The sequence below is a fragment of the Strigops habroptila genome, chromosome 7, assembly GCF_004027225.2.
Source record: "Strigops habroptila isolate Jane chromosome 7, bStrHab1.2.pri, whole genome shotgun sequence".
In the NCBI taxonomy this organism is placed as follows: Eukaryota; Metazoa; Chordata; class Aves; order Psittaciformes; family Psittacidae; genus Strigops; species Strigops habroptila.
In genome coordinates this window covers 59,376,332-59,394,930 of record NC_044283.2, presented here as the reverse complement: position 1 = coordinate 59,394,930, position 18,599 = coordinate 59,376,332, and the positions used below count along the sequence as shown (strand labels likewise).

At 39.1% G+C, this 18,599-nt stretch overlaps 1 protein-coding gene across 4 annotated transcripts in view; it reads right to left on the bottom strand.

Moving 5' to 3' along the window:
- Positions 1 to 757: 757 nt before the first annotated feature.
- Positions 758 to 18,599, bottom strand: part of PRKG2 (protein kinase cGMP-dependent 2) — a 28,779-nt gene continuing 10,937 nt past the window's right edge. For 2 of the 4 annotated variants that reach the window (XM_030492807.1, XM_030492808.2), the window contains exons 5-19: positions 16,825 to 16,930; positions 15,495 to 15,558; positions 14,634 to 14,711; positions 13,495 to 13,589; positions 12,650 to 12,718; positions 10,038 to 10,136; positions 8,972 to 9,122; positions 7,555 to 7,691; positions 7,306 to 7,395; positions 6,914 to 7,055; positions 6,061 to 6,224; positions 5,256 to 5,378; positions 4,272 to 4,334; positions 3,395 to 3,461; positions 758 to 2,560 (exon numbers count right to left, since the gene is read on the bottom strand). In XM_030492807.1, the coding sequence (XP_030348667.1) occupies positions 2,465 to 2,560; positions 3,395 to 3,461; positions 4,272 to 4,334; positions 5,256 to 5,378; positions 6,061 to 6,224; positions 6,914 to 7,055; positions 7,306 to 7,395; positions 7,555 to 7,691; positions 8,972 to 9,122; positions 10,038 to 10,136; positions 12,650 to 12,718; positions 13,495 to 13,589; positions 14,634 to 14,711; positions 15,495 to 15,558; positions 16,825 to 16,930 (1,544 nt within the window). In that variant the 3' untranslated portion in view covers positions 758 to 2,464. Of the gene's footprint in view, positions 2,561 to 3,394; positions 3,462 to 4,271; positions 4,335 to 5,255; positions 5,379 to 6,060; positions 6,225 to 6,913; positions 7,056 to 7,305; positions 7,396 to 7,554; positions 7,692 to 8,971; positions 9,123 to 10,037; positions 10,137 to 12,649; positions 12,719 to 13,494; positions 13,590 to 14,633; positions 14,712 to 15,494; positions 15,559 to 16,824; positions 16,931 to 18,599 lie in introns of those variants that run through there. The other 2 variants (XM_030492809.1, XM_030492810.1) reach the window with 2 other exon arrangements.

Genomic DNA, 18,599 nt, shown 5'->3' with positions numbered 1-18,599 from the left:
GTGCCTCAGCACCCTCACTGTAAAGAACTTCTTCCTTATATCTAATCTAAACTTCCCCTGTTTAAATTTGAAGCCATTAACCCTTGTCCTACTACTACAGTTCCTAAGGAAGGGTCCCTCTCGGTATCCCTATAGGCCCCATTCAGATACTGGAAGGCTGCTATGAGGTCTCCACGCAGCCTTCTCTTCTCCAGGCTGAATAGCCCCAACTTTCTCAGCCTTTCTTCATACGGGAGGTGCTCCAGCCCTCTGATCACCCTTCTGAAGGCCTGAAAGAGCAGCTATAGCTGGGTTTCTCAGAGAGCCACACAATAAAAGCAAAGCTGATGAGACAGAATGGCAAAACACAGATAAGCACACCAAGGACAGAACTCAGACAATTGCTGACGTAGCCACAGCAGGGCCAAAACCTGAACGTCAAAATCTGTTTTTCACTGACCTTAAATTAGAAAAGGCAACAATAAGCATAATCTGATCATCATCATAACTGTCCATTCAATTCTCCTGTAATCTGCACTGTGAAACTACATGAGCCTGAATTGCCTATTTATCCTCTTTTGTTTTACAACAGCATCACTCCACTGGTGCCAAGTTGAAGTCTGACGTACATCTGTCTGTTAAAGATAGTTGGGGTTAGGTCAAAGAATGTTTAGCCTGTACCAGTTGTATCTGCTTCTACTTCTGATTCTGGAAGACTTCAGCTCAGTCAACTGCATACATGCCAGAAATAAAATGAATCAAAAGTACATGGCAACTCTACATAAATACAAAATGTGACCTCATTTATTGTACCTTCTTACACATTAATTTTCTCAACATCCACTGGGAAAACATAATGGGGTACATGCTGCAGGAAATCACATCAGTGATTCTCTCTCCAGAGTAATCTTTTCTGCCTCAGTCTCTTCAGAATCATGTGGATAAGAAGTATAATTGAGGGCTAAGAATCCAGACTGCTGTATGGAACGAGATTGTAAAAAATTAATGATGTCCTGCCCTTTGCACTGTAAGCTTCCCTTTTTTGTACACACTGCAAGTTAAACAAGCTTTGTAAAGAAAACACATCCTACAGCTGCACAGACTTAATGCTAACTGCATTGAACTTATCATATGGCCATTTCTTCACTTTAAAAAGAATATATATATACACACACCTATTTTATGTATATGTAGAGGAAAGCTACTTAATAAATTCAATGGAAAAATACATGTAAAAGCTTTTTATAAAACTGGCACAATATTATTTTCATTCTAATGAAAATATTTATGAGAAAGACAGACACACGAGAAACACACATACCTAACGTCTAGTGCTTGTCTAAATCCTGAAAAGAAAATCTGGTCTTTGGTATTGCTAAACAGAGTTAGTTGCAAGTGTCTAAAGCGTCTACAGTCCCAGCTTACATCCTCTACTCCTCCCTTTTTGATTGTGTATGCTTATGACCATTTTGCACAGGCTTTGCTGGCTGCAAGTTTCCACAGTAGTGTTCCACCAGGCAAGGAAACAAAACAGCCAAACGTGTAGTGTCTTCCTTCAAGGGCTCAATCCGACCTTCACTGAATTAAATTGAAAATATTTCACTGCCTTTATTTGGACTGAACGTTATATAAAATACTTTTAAATCGATTTGCTGTCAAAGCAATGGCCATCCAGCAGTAAAAACTAACTGTGACCAATGAACAAACCATGGAACCCTATGGCAGTCCCTCTGTCACCCAGTTTGGGATAACTCATAAGAAATGGACATGGCTTTTTGAAGCAGTAAGGGAAAAACATACCACAGTCTACTTCTCCTGGAAACCTCTGTTATATATATATACACACCTTGTTTCCTATCGGATCTTCATTTAACCTGTCTCATACCTTCAACCTGGTGCAAAACTAGACCGAGAGGCAGTTTCCACAGTGGTACCCTTTAAGCTGCAGCATCAGAACAAATCAACCTTGCAGTAGAAGTCTCTTTTCTACATGCTTCTGGATCAATGCAATCAATTGGCCATTATGGGAAAAAGTGAAACACACAGCAGATGTAAGATAAAGCGAAAAATACATGCCTGTCAGCTGCTGACAAATGCCACAGAGTTATTTGTTTCCAGTGCTCATCCTCTCCATTCAAAATAAAGACATATGGTAACCTTGTTAGTATCAAAATATTAGCTAGTGATATTTCCAATGGCAAAACCGTACCTCTGATCCATAGTGTCTGAAAATGCTCACAGAGACACTGTGTATCAAAAAACCTTCAGGTTACATCCGTGGACTGAATGCATGTCCTTGTTATGAAGAGATGCACACAGATTTTGGTACATTACCTGAACAAGTTTTGCTGTACTCTTTTCTGTCCTTCAAGGAATATTGTGTTTGTCACAGACCTTGTGTAATTTTGTTTTAAACAAGAAACAAGAGAGCAGGTTTAGAAGTGATGCCTATGAGTCTCTATAAATGTCCCGAAAGAAAAAAACATCAGAAATCCTTGTCCCAGCCTGAAAGTTCATCTGGAGGGGTTCCCTCTTCAGGTGGATAGCTGTCAAAGTAGCTGTAATCAGTTGGTCCGGACAACTAGGACATTAAAAACACAAACAGAACTTTGTTTCAGAAAGTGACTTTTGAAAATACTCCCCATTGATTATGCATAATTTTTATGGCTACCAGTGGAAGAATGAAAGGCTGTGGATGACTTCTGTCACTGGATGCAATCCCGCATTCTAAACCACCAGTAATTAAATTGTACAACAGAACAAAGGCATTAGCCTCCTTAAAACCACTCCCCAAATACTATCAAATCCTGGATTTCACCCAAAGCCCTATAAAGTCGATAAGAAAACTGCGCCACTCTGCATACAATTTTGATTCAGATTTGTTTAAGACCAAATCTACACTCATGGGGCAGCTACTCAAAGCAGATCTCAATTATCTTTTGTTCCAAATTGTATTCAAAGTGAGTTTCAAATTCTTTACCCTCAATCTTTTTTCATTTTAGGGCACAGACAAATGGGCTGTTTAAAATAGGAAGCTTATTGAAGGATGTGCTGTAACTCAATAATAAGAGAATACAGGAATTTTCACTCTGCACAGTAATGTGAACAGTTCATCTTAATAACGTGTCCATTACCAAGGAAAATAGTTCTTTTCAGTATTTGTTTCTGACCAGACACTATTTATTCTAGTAATGGTGAAAATCTAATGCAAACTACACAGGCAGAATAATATTTCCATTATTTAACTGAATTTAAGTAATTTATCACTTGCTGTCTCTCTTTCATTCCATTTTCACTAAAAATGTGAAGCTATGATAACTCAAATGCATCCCTGGGAAATTTCGCTCTTTATGTTGTAGACAAGCACCTTTACGTTAAGTTAAAGCATTATGATATTGAAAGCCAAAGCCAATACCTCTCTTTTTAAAGGTGATATTAATTTCCTCACTTTCAGACCATCCCAGTTAAAACCACTCAACCACCTGATTAAAAAGAAATGAGAGACAGACAGGGAGAGACCAAGAGAGAAAGATTGTTTTCTGTCATTATTCTATTAGCAGTTGAAAAACATGTGAACAAGGGCTATAAGGCTTTTTCTTCATTACAACTTCTGTCCATGTGACAACACAGTTGTTAGAAGGAGGAAACTTGAGCACTGCCATTGTCATACAACAGAGTGGTAGCAGGGGGAGCTTCAGGACCACCAGATACAGTGCATCTCCTCTCTATAGAAGTGCCAAAACGACAGGCAGGTTAACATATGCATAAGCATAGCCATGCAAAGATATGCACCCCCTTGGAATTCCACCCTCTTTTAACAGTATGAAGGGACAAGCAGAGAAGTCAAAGCGCTTCTTTTCCCAAGCACAAACAGCTTAGAAATGGGCTTAGAAACAACTCAGATAAAAAGCAGGAAATGTTTAATCCACAGAGGAGTTTCTTCAGTAGAAGAAAGACGACAAAACCCTAATATTGCTCCAGAGCTCTTAACTACCATTCTTAAAAAGCAACTATTTTATTGGTTTGGAGGTCTGAAAGGCAGATGCTGAACAGGCATCGATTTCTCTGAGAACTGAATTAAACTCCTACACCGGCAACCTGCAATGAAACCAGTAAACAACAAGATGTTCCCAGATAATCATGCTGAGGATTTATGTTTATATTGTTGCTTGCCCGAGTCACAAATACACTCAATAGCAACAGAGACGCAATCTGCCTGGAAGCGCCTGGAGCTTTATGGGTTCACTGGAGAAATTAAACCCCAAATTTTCTTGGCAGCCTCTTTCACTTACCTATGCTTCTTAACGTCATTAATTCCATTCCTCAGATTGCCTAATCTTTCTGTAGGGTTTTGCCTTAAAAAAGAATAAGGATTATTATTTTTTAAAATATTCTCTTTTACTTTTTTTAAAGAGCATTTATAGGTCCTAACTGCTTGCATTTAAGTTACACAGGGATGAAGCTTGCACACAACATGTGGTCTTACAAGCAGACATAATGAGGTGTTGCTCACTGCCCCTTTCTTTTGAGGATGGAGAAACCATCCAGGAAGCCAAAGCGGTGTCACTGTGCTGTGAGCAGCACAGTAGGGAATCAACTGGTTGAATTTTAGTTGCACACCTTTTTTGTCTTGGCCAGCAGATCTGGTCATGAGTTACAAAAGGATGCAGGCCAACATTTGCAGCTACAAGGATCCTTTCAATCCTCTGCACAAACAGGGTGTATACTGTTCTGTGCCATGGATGAAATCCCAGTGGAGCTGGGAGTTCAAAGTCAGCAGTGTCGCCAGCCACAGGTTGTGCATGCTGCTATGCACTAATGCTTCTGATTTATGCTGCCCCTTTTGAAATACCACCTTTTTGCACATTTTCTAGTGGGCTTGAGTCAGTCTTTTAAGCACCCTATCCCTTATGAGGGAGTTACATGCCTAAGTCATTTTGGGAGCAATTTTTAAAACACAGTGTTTGATAACAAAGTTAAATTCTTTAGCTTTTTCCTCAGCCCAGACTTAACAATTTTCCCCTAAGATAAGTTTCAAAAATAATTCACAGGCACAGAGAAAGCCCAGAGCCTGCATTTGTAGATGACACCTCTGCAGACTATGAGGTGTGACACACAGTCAGACCATGCAAGTTCACTGAATATAATCAGAACAGACTGTGCCAGGCATAACTAACACTTTTAAATGAAGTTATCAGGAATTCAACACTCTAGTCTGGATCTTAAATCGCTCCATCTATCTATACCCAGGCTCTGCAGCAAAGTGGCCCTCCTACCTGCAGAGTCTGCGGATCAAATCCTCAGGCCGCCTTGTTATTACCTTAGGAAAATCCAGCTTTTCAATGCCTTTGAGAATCAAATTATATGTCATCATTTGATCGGCCCCGGAGAATGGCGGACTAGAAAAAGAAAGCAACACTGATACATAGGATGACTGGCAAGAGCAGACGTGGCCATTTTTCATCAAAAGCAAATATTTGAGAATATGGAAAACCCCCACCCTTCCCAGTTTTACAACCTTCAGCCTTTCAGTCTGCTTAAGATATTAGAAAAGTTTGAAGCTGAGAAGCTGCCTGTAGGTACCAGGGAAAATGCATGATCATATGTGTCCCTCCGAGATAGGCAGCCAGCCTAACTCAGAGAAGCTTCCATGTTGTACCACCACTGAACATTCACAAAGAGTTGTCATGGAAGTGTGCATGGAGGCAAAGAATGAGCCCTGCTTACAGTTCATCCACCCCACTGTATCCCATCATCTACTAAAGGGGAAAAGAACAGTCTGCTGTCAGCTGTTCCTCACAGGAAACATCATCAGCAGTTAAAAGAGCTCTACACCAGCCTCTTATAGCCAGTGTCTGGCTCCTTTCTTGGATGGATAAACCAGAATTGCAAATGAGTCCTACACTTTGTGGTGTTTCTGAAATGATGGAAGACAAGACATGCATAAGAGGCAATAAGAAGTATTTTGCAAGTCATTCCCATTTACTGATGGGAAAACCCCTAAACTGTTTATTTTAAAAATAAATAAATTAGAAAAAAAATCTACAAATAAGGTAAGAACTTGGAGTAGGAGGCACTTACCTGCCAGTAAGGAGTTCATACACAAGAATCCCAAGGGACCAAAAATCCACACTGAAGTCATGGCCCTTACTCAGAATGACTTCAGGGGCAACATACTCAGGGGTTCCACAAAACGTCCAGGTTTTCTGCCCTGATCCAATCTTCTTTGCAAATCCAAAATCAACCTGATCAAAATCAACATATGCTGCATAATGCAGAGGTGTTTTGCACTGGGAAACCTTACGGTCTTAATTGCTTCCTCACCTTCTGAAAAGATCTCAGAGTTGCCAGTTTACAGCTAAAACAATTACAGGGTTGTGAAGGAGAAAGAAGTAATTCCACTGGATTGCTGAATGTTATAGAACAGATTAAATTATTCTTATGAGTAATTTCCTGAATTATTTTCCTTTTGGATAGAATGACCTATGCTTTTCTTGAGGACTCATGATGTACAGCCCATGGAAAATAGCTCATTGTCCTCTGACTGGGTATTTCAAGCTCTTTGAAGGATATTCTCTTTGCACTTTCCACAGTAGAACCTGTGATTTCTTAAGGCTGGACAGGAAAGTGATTCTGCACCTGGGAAATGTGGTTCCTGCCTTTACATTAAGATTGGCTGCTGGGAGAAATTATTTTTGCTGCTTATGCTGTGGAAAGAGCTCTCAAGAGGCTGCAAATCCCATTTGTCAACGGCTTGCAATGCCTTTGTTTCTCACTGTGCAATGAGTAGCCTGCCCTCTTTTCCAATGAGGTATAAGGCTTATTAAACTCTGGGATCCTGATACTATAATTACATGCTACCTATTTATATCCCCCTGCAAGGGAACAGGATACAGGCACAAAAGAATAACATTACAAAAGGGTTACATCTTACCAGTTTTATATATCCTTCAGCATCCAAAATTAAATTTTCTGGCTTCAGGTCTCTGTAGATAATGCCTATGTGATGTAGATAGTCAAAAGCCTCTGTCACACACCCAACACAGAACTTTGTAGTGGCTTCATCAAAGCTGCCCCTGGAACAGAAATAACCACTATCCTTGCAGACCATTAACTTCTAAAAAGGCCCCCCTCATTAACCAGGTAACATACGTACACCCAGAACATTAACAGCTTTTCTGCACTGACATTCAGTACGTCACTCATGTAGTTGAAAGCTGAACTAAATGTCTTTTTATTGGGCAGCCCTTGAACACAGAACCTACTCAGCACACATATGGAGCTGACTGGTTTTAAAGGACAAGGTTCCACTTTTTTTGCTGTTACCTGTCTCTCAGCAAGCTCCATAATTCCCCTCCAAGGCAAGCCTCCAGCAGCATGTATACATATTTACTATCTTTGAATGTGCGATATAGTCTGTAGAGACAAATGGCAGCAATTTAGGAAAAGCAAAATAAAATACAAGACTTCAATGTCTCTTCTCCAGAACTCAGAAATGCCAAACCTCATTCTTAATAACGCTGACCATGGGTCAGCTGGGGGTCAGCTTTCACGGAAACCTTACGGTCAACTTACTTTACAATGAACGGAGAACATATCTGCTCGAGGATTTTCTTCTCAGAATAGATATGCTCTTGTTGTTTGGTGTCCACTACGTGTTTCTTCTTTATACGCTTCATAGCAAAAGCCATGTTCTCATTTTTCACTTTAACCTGCGAATAAAAATGATGAGTACGTGTGAGACAAAGAAAGAAAGGAAGTTTTACCGATCTGTTCTCAATAGTTACAGTAATATCCACCTTTTTCAACACAGCACAGGACTGAAATTGATGACTGTAATGAGGGACAAACTCCAGATTTTCTGCATAACTGTTCTGTCTGATTTTTAAGTCAAGCATCAGATCTTTTTAGTGTCCCAGTGTCCACTTGTAAAATTAAACATTCTCTGTGGTCATTTTATGTATACAAAATAGCAGCAGTTCAGATAAGTACTATATTTTAAAGATCCTAATTTCAATTTAAGATTTCTAAACAGTAGCATAATACAAAAGAACAAAAAGCAGAGGCAGCTTATGAAGAATGTTTACAAATGATTTTGCGTTATACTGAAATATTATCCAGTATGCAATAAAAAGATGAAAGTTAAAACAGGGCTTCCAGGAAACCAAAGAAACAGCTATCAGCATTCTTCAACTGGCTGAGAATTCAATTTTTAGCTTCCCGTTCAGGTGATGCTGTAGAATTTCCAAGCTGGCAGCCAATCAATGTGGAAATTTGTTTTGTGAAGCATGAATCAAAATAAAACAATTGATGGTCTAACTACTGTAAAGGATTATTGACTTCACTAAAATCACAGTCTCCTTTAATTTGCCATTACCTTCAGCAGCCTGCAGAAGAGTTCACATTTTTCTTTATGCTCTCCCCTGAGCTCGCTACTCAGCCAGAGAGTAGAACCTAAGACTTTAGTCTAATGAGGCTCTTTGCATCCTAGAAACACAGTTGTTCATGCTGCTGAATACGACTCAAAAGAGCCATTACAAATCATTGGAAATTTCAAAGTCAATGCAGCTCAGAGCTAGATGGCAGTGGTTATAGTTGCTGTGGGGCATACCAAAGTAATTCTAACAGCACAGACTATATGATGCTGGAGGTTACTTCAGGTCCAGAGAGAATCTTGGGAAAAGTCTTGCAATTCAGGGAACATCATGCAGGTAGGCACATCTGCAAACTCTACACACGCCAACTGATGAATATATGTCTAGTGACCAGGAAGATACTTCTAACAGCAGGAGATGCAGGCATGCAAGAATGGATTTTTTTTTTCTTTGAACATCTAAGTCCATAAAGTATTTTTAAACTTTGCATTGCTTTATATAGAATTACCTCTGAGAGGCCCAATTATGCAGAATATTAAAATCCTTCATATTTTTCAACAGTTAAACCAATCATTAAGACAGAGAACTACTTGAATATGTTTAAAACAAACTCTTACAAGCTCAACCCTTCCGAACCCACCAACACCCAGAGTTGTGACAACTTCTAAATTCTGGAATGGGGAAGGAGGGAACTGGGCTACTTTTTCCTTCAGCTCTATCATCTCCAAAGACACGTCTTTGGCCAACTGTCCACAGAAAGATCTTCCTCTGCATTAAAAAAAATTAACATAGGTTAGTGCTTTCCTTGCCAGCAACCTGTATCACAGTACTCTAATACTCCTATGAAAAATAAAAGAAAAACCTTCTTAATTCCTCACAGAATCTTAATTTTATTTTATGCAGAAGCACTTTCTTTCTGGACATCCTATTAGAAGTAAATTAGAAGTGAAATGCTACTGAAGTTCACTGAGTACAATCAATAGTATTTTTATCAAGAGCTGATTAGGTTCCCAATTACAGTCAGCTACAAAACTTGGGGCACTCTAAGTTCGAGAACCAATTCCCGAAGGAGTGTGTACCAGTTCCAGTAGAATGATCAGAAATAAAAATGCAGCTATACCTATAAATGGAAGAAAATCATACTCTGCTAACCTCCCAGTAGTGCTCAGGTTGAAATCAGGGGCAGATAAAACCAGGAACGCAGTCCAGAGCTAAAAGCAAACTCTTTAACAGCACCATCGCTACATGAAACATATAAAATAAATGGTTTCTTTTATGTCTGCTTATTTCTATTTGAAATGGCAATTAGTCTTTTGTACAGTAATACAGCTTTATTAACTTAATTGGGAGTTGGCCTTTAGGGGTTTTGCCAGTCAAAGGATTTACAATCAGAATGCAAGAAATTATTTGAGCACACTCTCATTTCTTCTCTGTGCTCAGTTTTCTTGGGATAGAGTGAATTCTTGGTTTACAGTCAATATGCTGAGATTATATGCAATTTTTGTTTCAGAAAAAAAAATATTATTGGACTTCATAAGCATATCCAGTTATTATTATATTGATTGCTATCATTCCTAGGGGGCCTGTCTCCACCAACTACCATCCATGATTTTACTTACACAACCACCACTTTTTTTTTATCATTACCTGCTAAAGATGTGCCTAACAAATGATCTGACTTACTTTGCATGTCGCTTTTCATCAGCTCGGGCCAGATTGGCCACATAACCTTCCAGGTAAGTTTGGAGCTCCTCATAAGTTCCAACAGTTTGATTAAATGTCCTAAAACCCCAAACAAAACAGTATAAACCACTGAACGCACAGTAGAAAGACAAAACCCCCAGTATCTGTGCTGCTGCATCAAGGCTTTGAATTGCCTCTAAGTTATGACCCAGACTGAGCTTTATGCTATCACTTTGACAATACAAATTTTAAGAGCTGTGAGGAGGCTGAAGTACCAAGCTTAGTTTGCTAAAGGATAGGGAGAGAGAGTACGCGATTTCCTCAGGTCATTTCATGTTATGATTAAATAATTCGGAGCAGGCTGGGTGTACTTTGACTTCCACATGCACTATGGTTATTAAGTGTGGTTCCACCATCCCTATCACAGGAACCAGCTTGGCATGAGTTCACGCTATCAGTCCTTCCACTCCAAAGGATATAGCACTATGTACCTAGGGCTCAAGTGATTGAAATAATCTCTGCCTCTTCACAGGTGAGTAACAGTACTGTGGGAAGGATAGACTATTTCACTGGGAAGGAAGGTACAACAATCATCTAGTCCAACTGCCTTACCGACTGGTTATGCTGTGCTTGATGCACACCACCAGGATGCAGTTCGCCCTCTTGACTCACCTTGAGCCTGCTGTCAGCCAGCACCCCCAGATGTGGTTCTGCAGAACTGCTCTCCAGCCACTCCTCTCCCAGTTTATACTTGTACCTGGCATTACTCTGTCCCAGAGGCAGAATCTGGCACTTGGACTTGTTAAATTTCACGTCATTAAGGACTGTCCAATGCTCTGGATCTAGATCCCTCTGCAAGGCATCTTGTCCCTCAAGAGAGTCAACAGCACCTTCCAGTTTGGTATCATCATCAAACTTGCTAATGGTGCATTTGATTCCTGCATCCAGACCGTTGATAAAGGTATCGAACAGAACTGGCCCTAGATTGAACCCTGAGGAACACCACTGGTGACTGGTCACCAGCTAGATGTAACCCCATTCACTACAACCCTTTGAGCCCTGCCTGCCAGCCAGTTCTTCTTGCAGTGCACCATGCACAACTTTTGCAGAAGGATCCTTGATACAGTCCCACTGTATGCGGAGGGACAGTATCAAAAGCCTTACTAAAATCCAGATAAATTACATCCACCACCTTCACTTCCTCCACTAGGCAGGCAACCTTATCATAGAACAATACCAAATTAGTTAAACTGGACCCTTCCTTGAGGAGAGGCAACCCAGGTTGACTGTGCCTGATGATTGCATTATTCTTTAAATGCCTTTCAGTAGCACCCAGTATAATGTTCTCCATAATTTTTCCAGAGCTGAGGTTAGACTAACAGGTCTGTAGTTCCCTGGGTCTTCCTTACAAATGTCAAGAATTTCCAAGACCTGCTAGTCACAGCAGCATGAAATTCCTAGTTCATGTCTGGGAGGTTGAAATGTTCCACAAGGGCAAGGGCTACCAACCCAGAACTTTTTCCTAATTGCCTACAGAACAACTCATCAGTGCTTACATTCTAGCTTAGTAGACACCCACTACAATGTACCCATTGTTTTCCATCCCCCTAATCCTCACGCAGAGGTTCTCAACCACATCATCACTAACTGTAAGGGTTGTACACTCAAACCTCTCCCTTTCATGCAGTGTGACACCTCTACTTTGCCTGCCCTGCCTATCTCTCCTGAACAGCCAGTAGCCATCCATCCCAGCATTCCAATTGTGAGATTCATTCCCCCAACTCTCACTAATACCAATAATATTGTAGCTCTGGGAACCGACCAGTGCTTCCAGTTCATCCTGTTTTGTTTCTCATACTGTGTGCCACCCTCCGGCAATGCCATGCCAACTCTTGATTTATCTACTGCAATCCTGTTGGTATCCCCTTCCCCTAGAATGCACCAGCTTTGGCATGCTTCTCTGCAACCTATTTAAACAAGCTAAAGAAAAGGACAATGCATTCACAGATCAAGATGCCATTTCCTCAGTAGGGGTAGAATCCTGGTCCTCAGTAGGAGCCCTTTTGGGATTCAGCACGGAAAAGCATGGCGGCTGTCCGCATTTCAGGTAATCATCCATACAGCCAGCTTTGAGAAATACAGGTTTGCTGTTTCACTTTCCACTGGGAGCTTCCTTTCTTACATCTTCTGTCCCATTCTTTTCCACTTTAGGAAGTGTAAAATTGGCCTTTACTTAATAAAATCAGGAATTTGGCTGCATGTCCCCCTCAACAAAAGGACATCCCAGAACCAGGGACACCAGGGTATTTTGTTGTTTCCTTGAGACAATGAATAGCACTTAACGAATGCGAAACCTCAACAGCACAAGAAGAGAAAGAAAGGAGTAACTCTGAACTACTCTTAAGCTTCCATGCTCCTGTACCTTCTGTGAGCCTCTCTTCACGAAGTCTTTGTCTAAAGCATAGCCACAGCTCAGTATGCCAAAAGCATAACCACTCATTCACTATTCATTTAAGGAAACATTTTGGTTTGCCTACAGTGAAGTCACATCTTATTGTTAACTTACTGAAAGAGGATGCAAGCCTTTCATTAAGCTGTAGCATGATACTTACTCTCTGTCTATAACGAGGCACTCCACATTGTATTCATCTGCAATAACATTTGCTGATCTGACATCATCACTAAGAATTGAAACAGAAAAAGTGAGAAGCATATAAAAATCCTCAAAGTACCACACACTCTACTCATGGAAGGTCACAGCTGCTATAGGTGAAACTCCTCAAAGACCTCTGCAGCCTGTATACAGATTAGTATTGCTGAACCAAGTACACAATTACAGCATTTTACTAGCCATTCTTATTGCCTAGCACAGTATTTTTTCCAGTTTCAATAGGATTTGGATCATGACTTCCTTTAGCAACTTTCCAAGAATTTAGGATGAGATGTAATTAGCATTACATCTAGTAGTAAATCAGGATTTACTACTAATTTCTGAAATGATTTTCAGATATAAAACACTTTAAAGAACAAACGATCCCTACTCAATTACCCACATAAACATGTGCTATATATTTGGTCATATCTTCTGTGTACTCCTTTTCTCTGTTTCTTACTATCATGAGCACCATCATGGAAACACCACCTATCCATGTTAGGAGTCATATAGAGCCTGGCACAAGGTTTCACCACAGCTTTTACTGAAATATAAACTATAAGCAACAATGCCAGCATTTGATTTTTTCAGGAAAAACCAAAGGTAGATGACAGTGTGTATGTTTAAGTTCTCCCTACAAAAACCAAAACATTAAGACAAATTCAGTCATTGCCTTCCTCTGCTGATCTTACAATCAAAGCAAAGATTATATTAAAAATAGCCATGAGCTGTATAATCCAACATACAGTGACAAGTCAATTGAAATACTATATATACATCGTTAATCAGACAATGTGAACAAACCTAATGAGAGCCTTTTCTCCAAAGTAATCTCCTTTATGGAGATTTTTAATCAGCTGAGGCTGCGAGTGATCTGCAGTACTCTGGGTAACTATCACCTGCAAAGTACAGGAACAAAAATTCAGCAAGGAACGTTTCAAAGTGTTGCATGGTTCCCCCTTCCCTTCTGAGTATTTCATAAATGTCTTAAACTCAGTAATGATGTAGAAAGAGTTACAAATGTATATAATTCCTCCCTCCTCTCAAAAATTAAAACCATCAAACATTCTATGATTCTGTGGTTCCCTGACACCTCTCTGATATTTGCCGAGATGGAAAAATTAATATATTCAATTACTGCTCACCCCCCAACATTTTCTCCTCTTTCCTTTTAAAACAGAGCAAAACAAATTACATTTTAATGAAAAACTTAAAAGTACTTCAGTTCCACAGTGGGCAGGCATCATACAAGCTTTTTCTCTTCTCAGCTAAACATACAGTCTCCAGAGACATTAACTAACATTTCCTGTCATGAAATTCCACTTCCACAGTAGCACACAACCATTAGCAAAAACGAAATCAGAATATCTCCAGACACAGACATGTTTTGGACACTGAAAACCCTACTGCAAGTTCACTGAAGAAAATTCTCCTGATTTGATTCTTTAGAGTCCTGTGTCTGCCTCCAATGTAACAGCTGACGGGTAAAGGCTGCTGCTTTACTCCTCCGGGAGGAGGAATAGACCCTGAGTCACCTAGAAGGCCATTCTCCATTAAACCTAGGACCCTGTTATTTCTTAGACATTTCACAAGTCTATAGCTTGCCCATCAGATATTGAAACATTGAGGAGAAGACACAGGATCAAATCTCCTTTACAAGAAATTGACTTTACATCTCTGCGTCAGTGTCATTATGCTTCAGGACATACTTTAATTACATTATAATTACAACAGTATAACATGGGTTCATTGTGAAAATTAGGCTCCCTGAATCTCTGAAACGCTGCTCCAGGCTTTTAACACAGTGCTGTGAACTTAACAGCATGCTCGAAAACTCTCTGCACAGATTTTACTGTAGACCAAAGACCACATCCTTCAAGGTAGCTTTTGAAATACAGGTGTATGTTTATGTTATTTTGTAAGTTAGGTTTATTACATCTTACCTTTCCTTTTGCTATTATAAAGAAGGTATTGCCTTCTTCTCCTTCCCGAATAACATAATCTCCCTTGTCATAGTACTCCTGTTGGGGGGGGGGCGGGGAAGACAGAGACAATATTGTTCAGTATATGATTAGCCTCTTTGAAAATTCTGATTACTATGCAGAGTTCTTAATACATCTGGATGTTCCAGTGATGTTTAACTTCCTATCTCCTGCACATGTTGCATTCCATAATATGCAATCATTCCCTACATAAAGCATGGTGGCCAATCTGTAACATATCTTAATGCAGCAGCATGTTATTTGTTAAAAAAAAGTATTAACACACCATCCTTATGAAGCAGGGGAAAATGAGGAAAAAAAGAATAAATAAAAAGCTCTTAAAAGAGTTCTAGATCAAAATCCCATTTCCAAAAGTAATTCTGGACTTGACACCTCAGTGGGAATGCCTAAATCATCTATTGCAAGCTACCAAAGCACCAACTTTTCCATGTCTGCTAAGGAACCCTGCCTTCATCATTAAACTTTCAATCAAGCATTTTTCCATGTTAACTTTCAGCTTTGTAATCTGTTTCTCATACATATTCCTTATTTTTTCTCCTCTGAGTGTTTCATCTTAACAAAGGCTACATGATAGATCCTCTTATCTACTTGTTTGATGCCTTCCATGTCAAAGGTGTAACTAACTTTTATGCCACTAAATGTTATTATTTGCTGCCAACCTAGAATTCCACTCTGACCACTCCAAACCCACCGTCAGACTAAAAAAAGCTTGGTTGTTTTTTCATTTTGTTTTTACTTATTTATCCTTGTTATTTTGCAAGCTTACTGCATACTACTTAGGAAAACTTAACAGTATCTTACCACCTCCAAGCAGTCCATGATCTTGGTTAACTTATCTTCAGGTAAGTTTTTCAGCAGGGACACGCTTCCAGGAAACAGAAATGCAAAACAAAACCAAACAGAAAAAGCAAACAACAAAAATAATTGTCATTAATACTTTTTTAATAATCTCTTCTCATCTATACAATTTGTACAACCACGTTTTATAATTGGCAAAACTGGTGGTGCTATACAAAACACATAATATAGAACTAAATCTTGATTTGGAAGGCTCAAGCATTCTCATCTTGTTTTTCAGATAAACAGAATTCATACACATTACAAACGTGGCAAACATTGGTCAGTTTGTAAATCTACTTTGTATTTCACTAGGGTAAAAAAAACTCTAGTGGGCACATGGACTGATTTCAAAACAGTCATACAGAATCCATTAATTGCAAAACCAAGACATTAGAGTAATCCAATAACATTTTTCCAGTGCACTCCAGAGACTGCAAAATCAGAGAAAGGTAACAACCTCAATACTACTTGGACAACTATTAAAAGAGAATCCAACTACAGCGATGACTTAGTGAACTTGCTGGTAAGAAAGAAAAAACCTCCCATCCTAAGCACTCAGACTTATAAAAGCTCGGAAATCATAGAGCTCTCCAGCTACTCAGGCTCAGCTAAGAAATATTTATAGAAATCAAAGATGGAAATGGATGCAGAAATACAGAAGACATTCTATGCACGGCCAGGCCTGAGGTCTTGATTTGAAGCCAAACCAGAATGGTCCTTCTTTGTTAAAGAAAGAAAATATGAAATCAGCTAATTATGGTTTGGAACCTCTAATTCGACCTTCTTCTTAAGGAAAAGCACTGTACTACTCTGTGTTCCCTGCAGGAGGGAGAATTATTCTACTCTGCAGATTTCCTAGTAATTTATATTGGTTTGTAAATTGAGAGACATGCAGTTCTCATATTCAAGTCTCCAAGGGATGAGGAATATTGCTTAATCTACTCTAGCAGCAAATTAACTTCTAGCTGGAGGATTTATTTAATTCTATTTATTTAATATATTGTTTTAACTTCTAGCCATGTTACCTTCCTATACGTTTGTTCCATTACTTAAAAGCATTCAAAAACCTATTGCTGTTTCCTAATGTAATACAGGATAAAAACAATCAAAATGAGAAAAAAGATTTTATGAATCTTCAAAAGAAAAATGAAAAGAGGTAAGTACTGAGGCTTTTGAGGCCCTTTGCATTAAGACCGCTTCTTTCTCTCCCTCTTTATAAGACAGACTCAGTATTGTGCACCTTAAGAAGAAGCTGAAACCAGTATCAGAAATAGAAATGCATCATAGTTACCTTCTAAGGAAGTTTCTGTATTGCTCTTGTCTTGTTTGTGCTGTCACTCTCATGATATTTTGAAACACTTCTCTGTCCAATGCCCATGTTTTAACATTGGTGATTGCTTAAGAAAACAAAAAACAACAACAAAATCAACAATGCTTCCAAATAGTGTGATGGAAGGTATTACAGTATCAGGTCATGGTACTAGCCAGACTAGCTCTTTCAAAATGCCCAAGGTCAAATTTTAAAATATCCAGCACCTACTGCAATCGGACTTGTAAAAGAATTTTAGCTCCCACTTAAACAATGCCCCCTGAAGTAAGGCACAGGTTTCCAAATGGTTCCTCCACAGACGACTTTCCATGCAACTCCACAGGCTGAGTAACCTTGAAAACCTAGCCATTTACTATGAGCACAAACAGGGCTGAATACCTGTGAAGATCTACTCCTAATCATGCACAGTCATTGCACTCAAAAGCTGCAATGTAATCTGCAAAGGAGCTTATTTGAAAGAAACAAAAACTTGGCCGAAGTTTTTATCATTTATGAGATAAATGTTGAATAATATGTCTTGGACTCATTTCTAACTCACATTACATGCAAATGTTTGTGAGATATGCAGTAAGATAGAAATAACAGAGGTCAAGAAATACATTTCACTTAATCCTGTGATCCTCACACAGCTTTCCTCCAAAGTAGCCATTTAGTGAGGGAATAGAGTAATCAAAACATTAATCATTATCTTTCAAGAGGTAATCAAAATATTAATACAGTAAGCATGCATAAGATCCAGCATCAAAGGTGCAAACCACTAAGCAGCCTCCATGTGCAATCATTGACACAACAAAACACATTGCACTTTTTAATTTAAGCAAAATAAGATGATTCTGTTCAATTTAATATCTTCTTTTAAAAGACGCTCCACCATATTCAGCAATTTTCCTTCTGTCATAAGAAAGAACAAAGCTGTTTTCTCTGGGATTAAAAGAAAGCTACAGAAAAAAATAGAGCAACTGATCTCCTCAATTTATCATGAACACAGAATAATTTTTACAGGAAAGAAAAATGCCAGGTTTAAAATGATGCACAGTCATTGCTCTTTGTACTTAACCCTGATATACACGTATGCTCTTAACTGCATTTATCAAAATAACTCAAGACTAGTTTTGGATGTTGGAAGGGAGAACGAAGGTATTGCTTTGGTTTTGTTTTCCTCCTAAATAATACCTTTCAGTTTACTTTTCATGAAGAAAATATGGCAAGTATCCAAGTTATTGCGAAGGTTTTTCCTGTATCTTGCACCTTAACTAAATAGAACGATTATATAGCTAGAAAAGCGCCTGTAATCTCAAAGATGAGATATAGAGAAATTTAGAAACATAGGAGTAAATCACATTCCCAGTTTCAAACACAGCTGCTGCTTGTAAACATGCTGCTGTGTAGCAGCAGCCATTGAAATGCTGTCTGTCTGAAGTCCTTCACTTGTCAGTTTTCAAAGCCTGCAGGTGAAGAATGTCTCTTGATCCAGCATCAAGAAAGGGATTTCACATACGTATTTACTAGTCATGCTCATCTATGGCATTGTACTGCTCTTCCTTCACAACAAGAAATACAGGAAAGCTATTGGGGAGGGGCAGGTTTCTGCAGGGATTTTAAGTAATCAAACACAATTTCTTGTCCATAATTGGACAGCTCTTGTCCTACCTCAAAACCAATTAACGTTAACAAAGGTCTAAAGCAGCATGACATCTTACTATGCAGAAATACTACTTTATAATGCTAATACTATA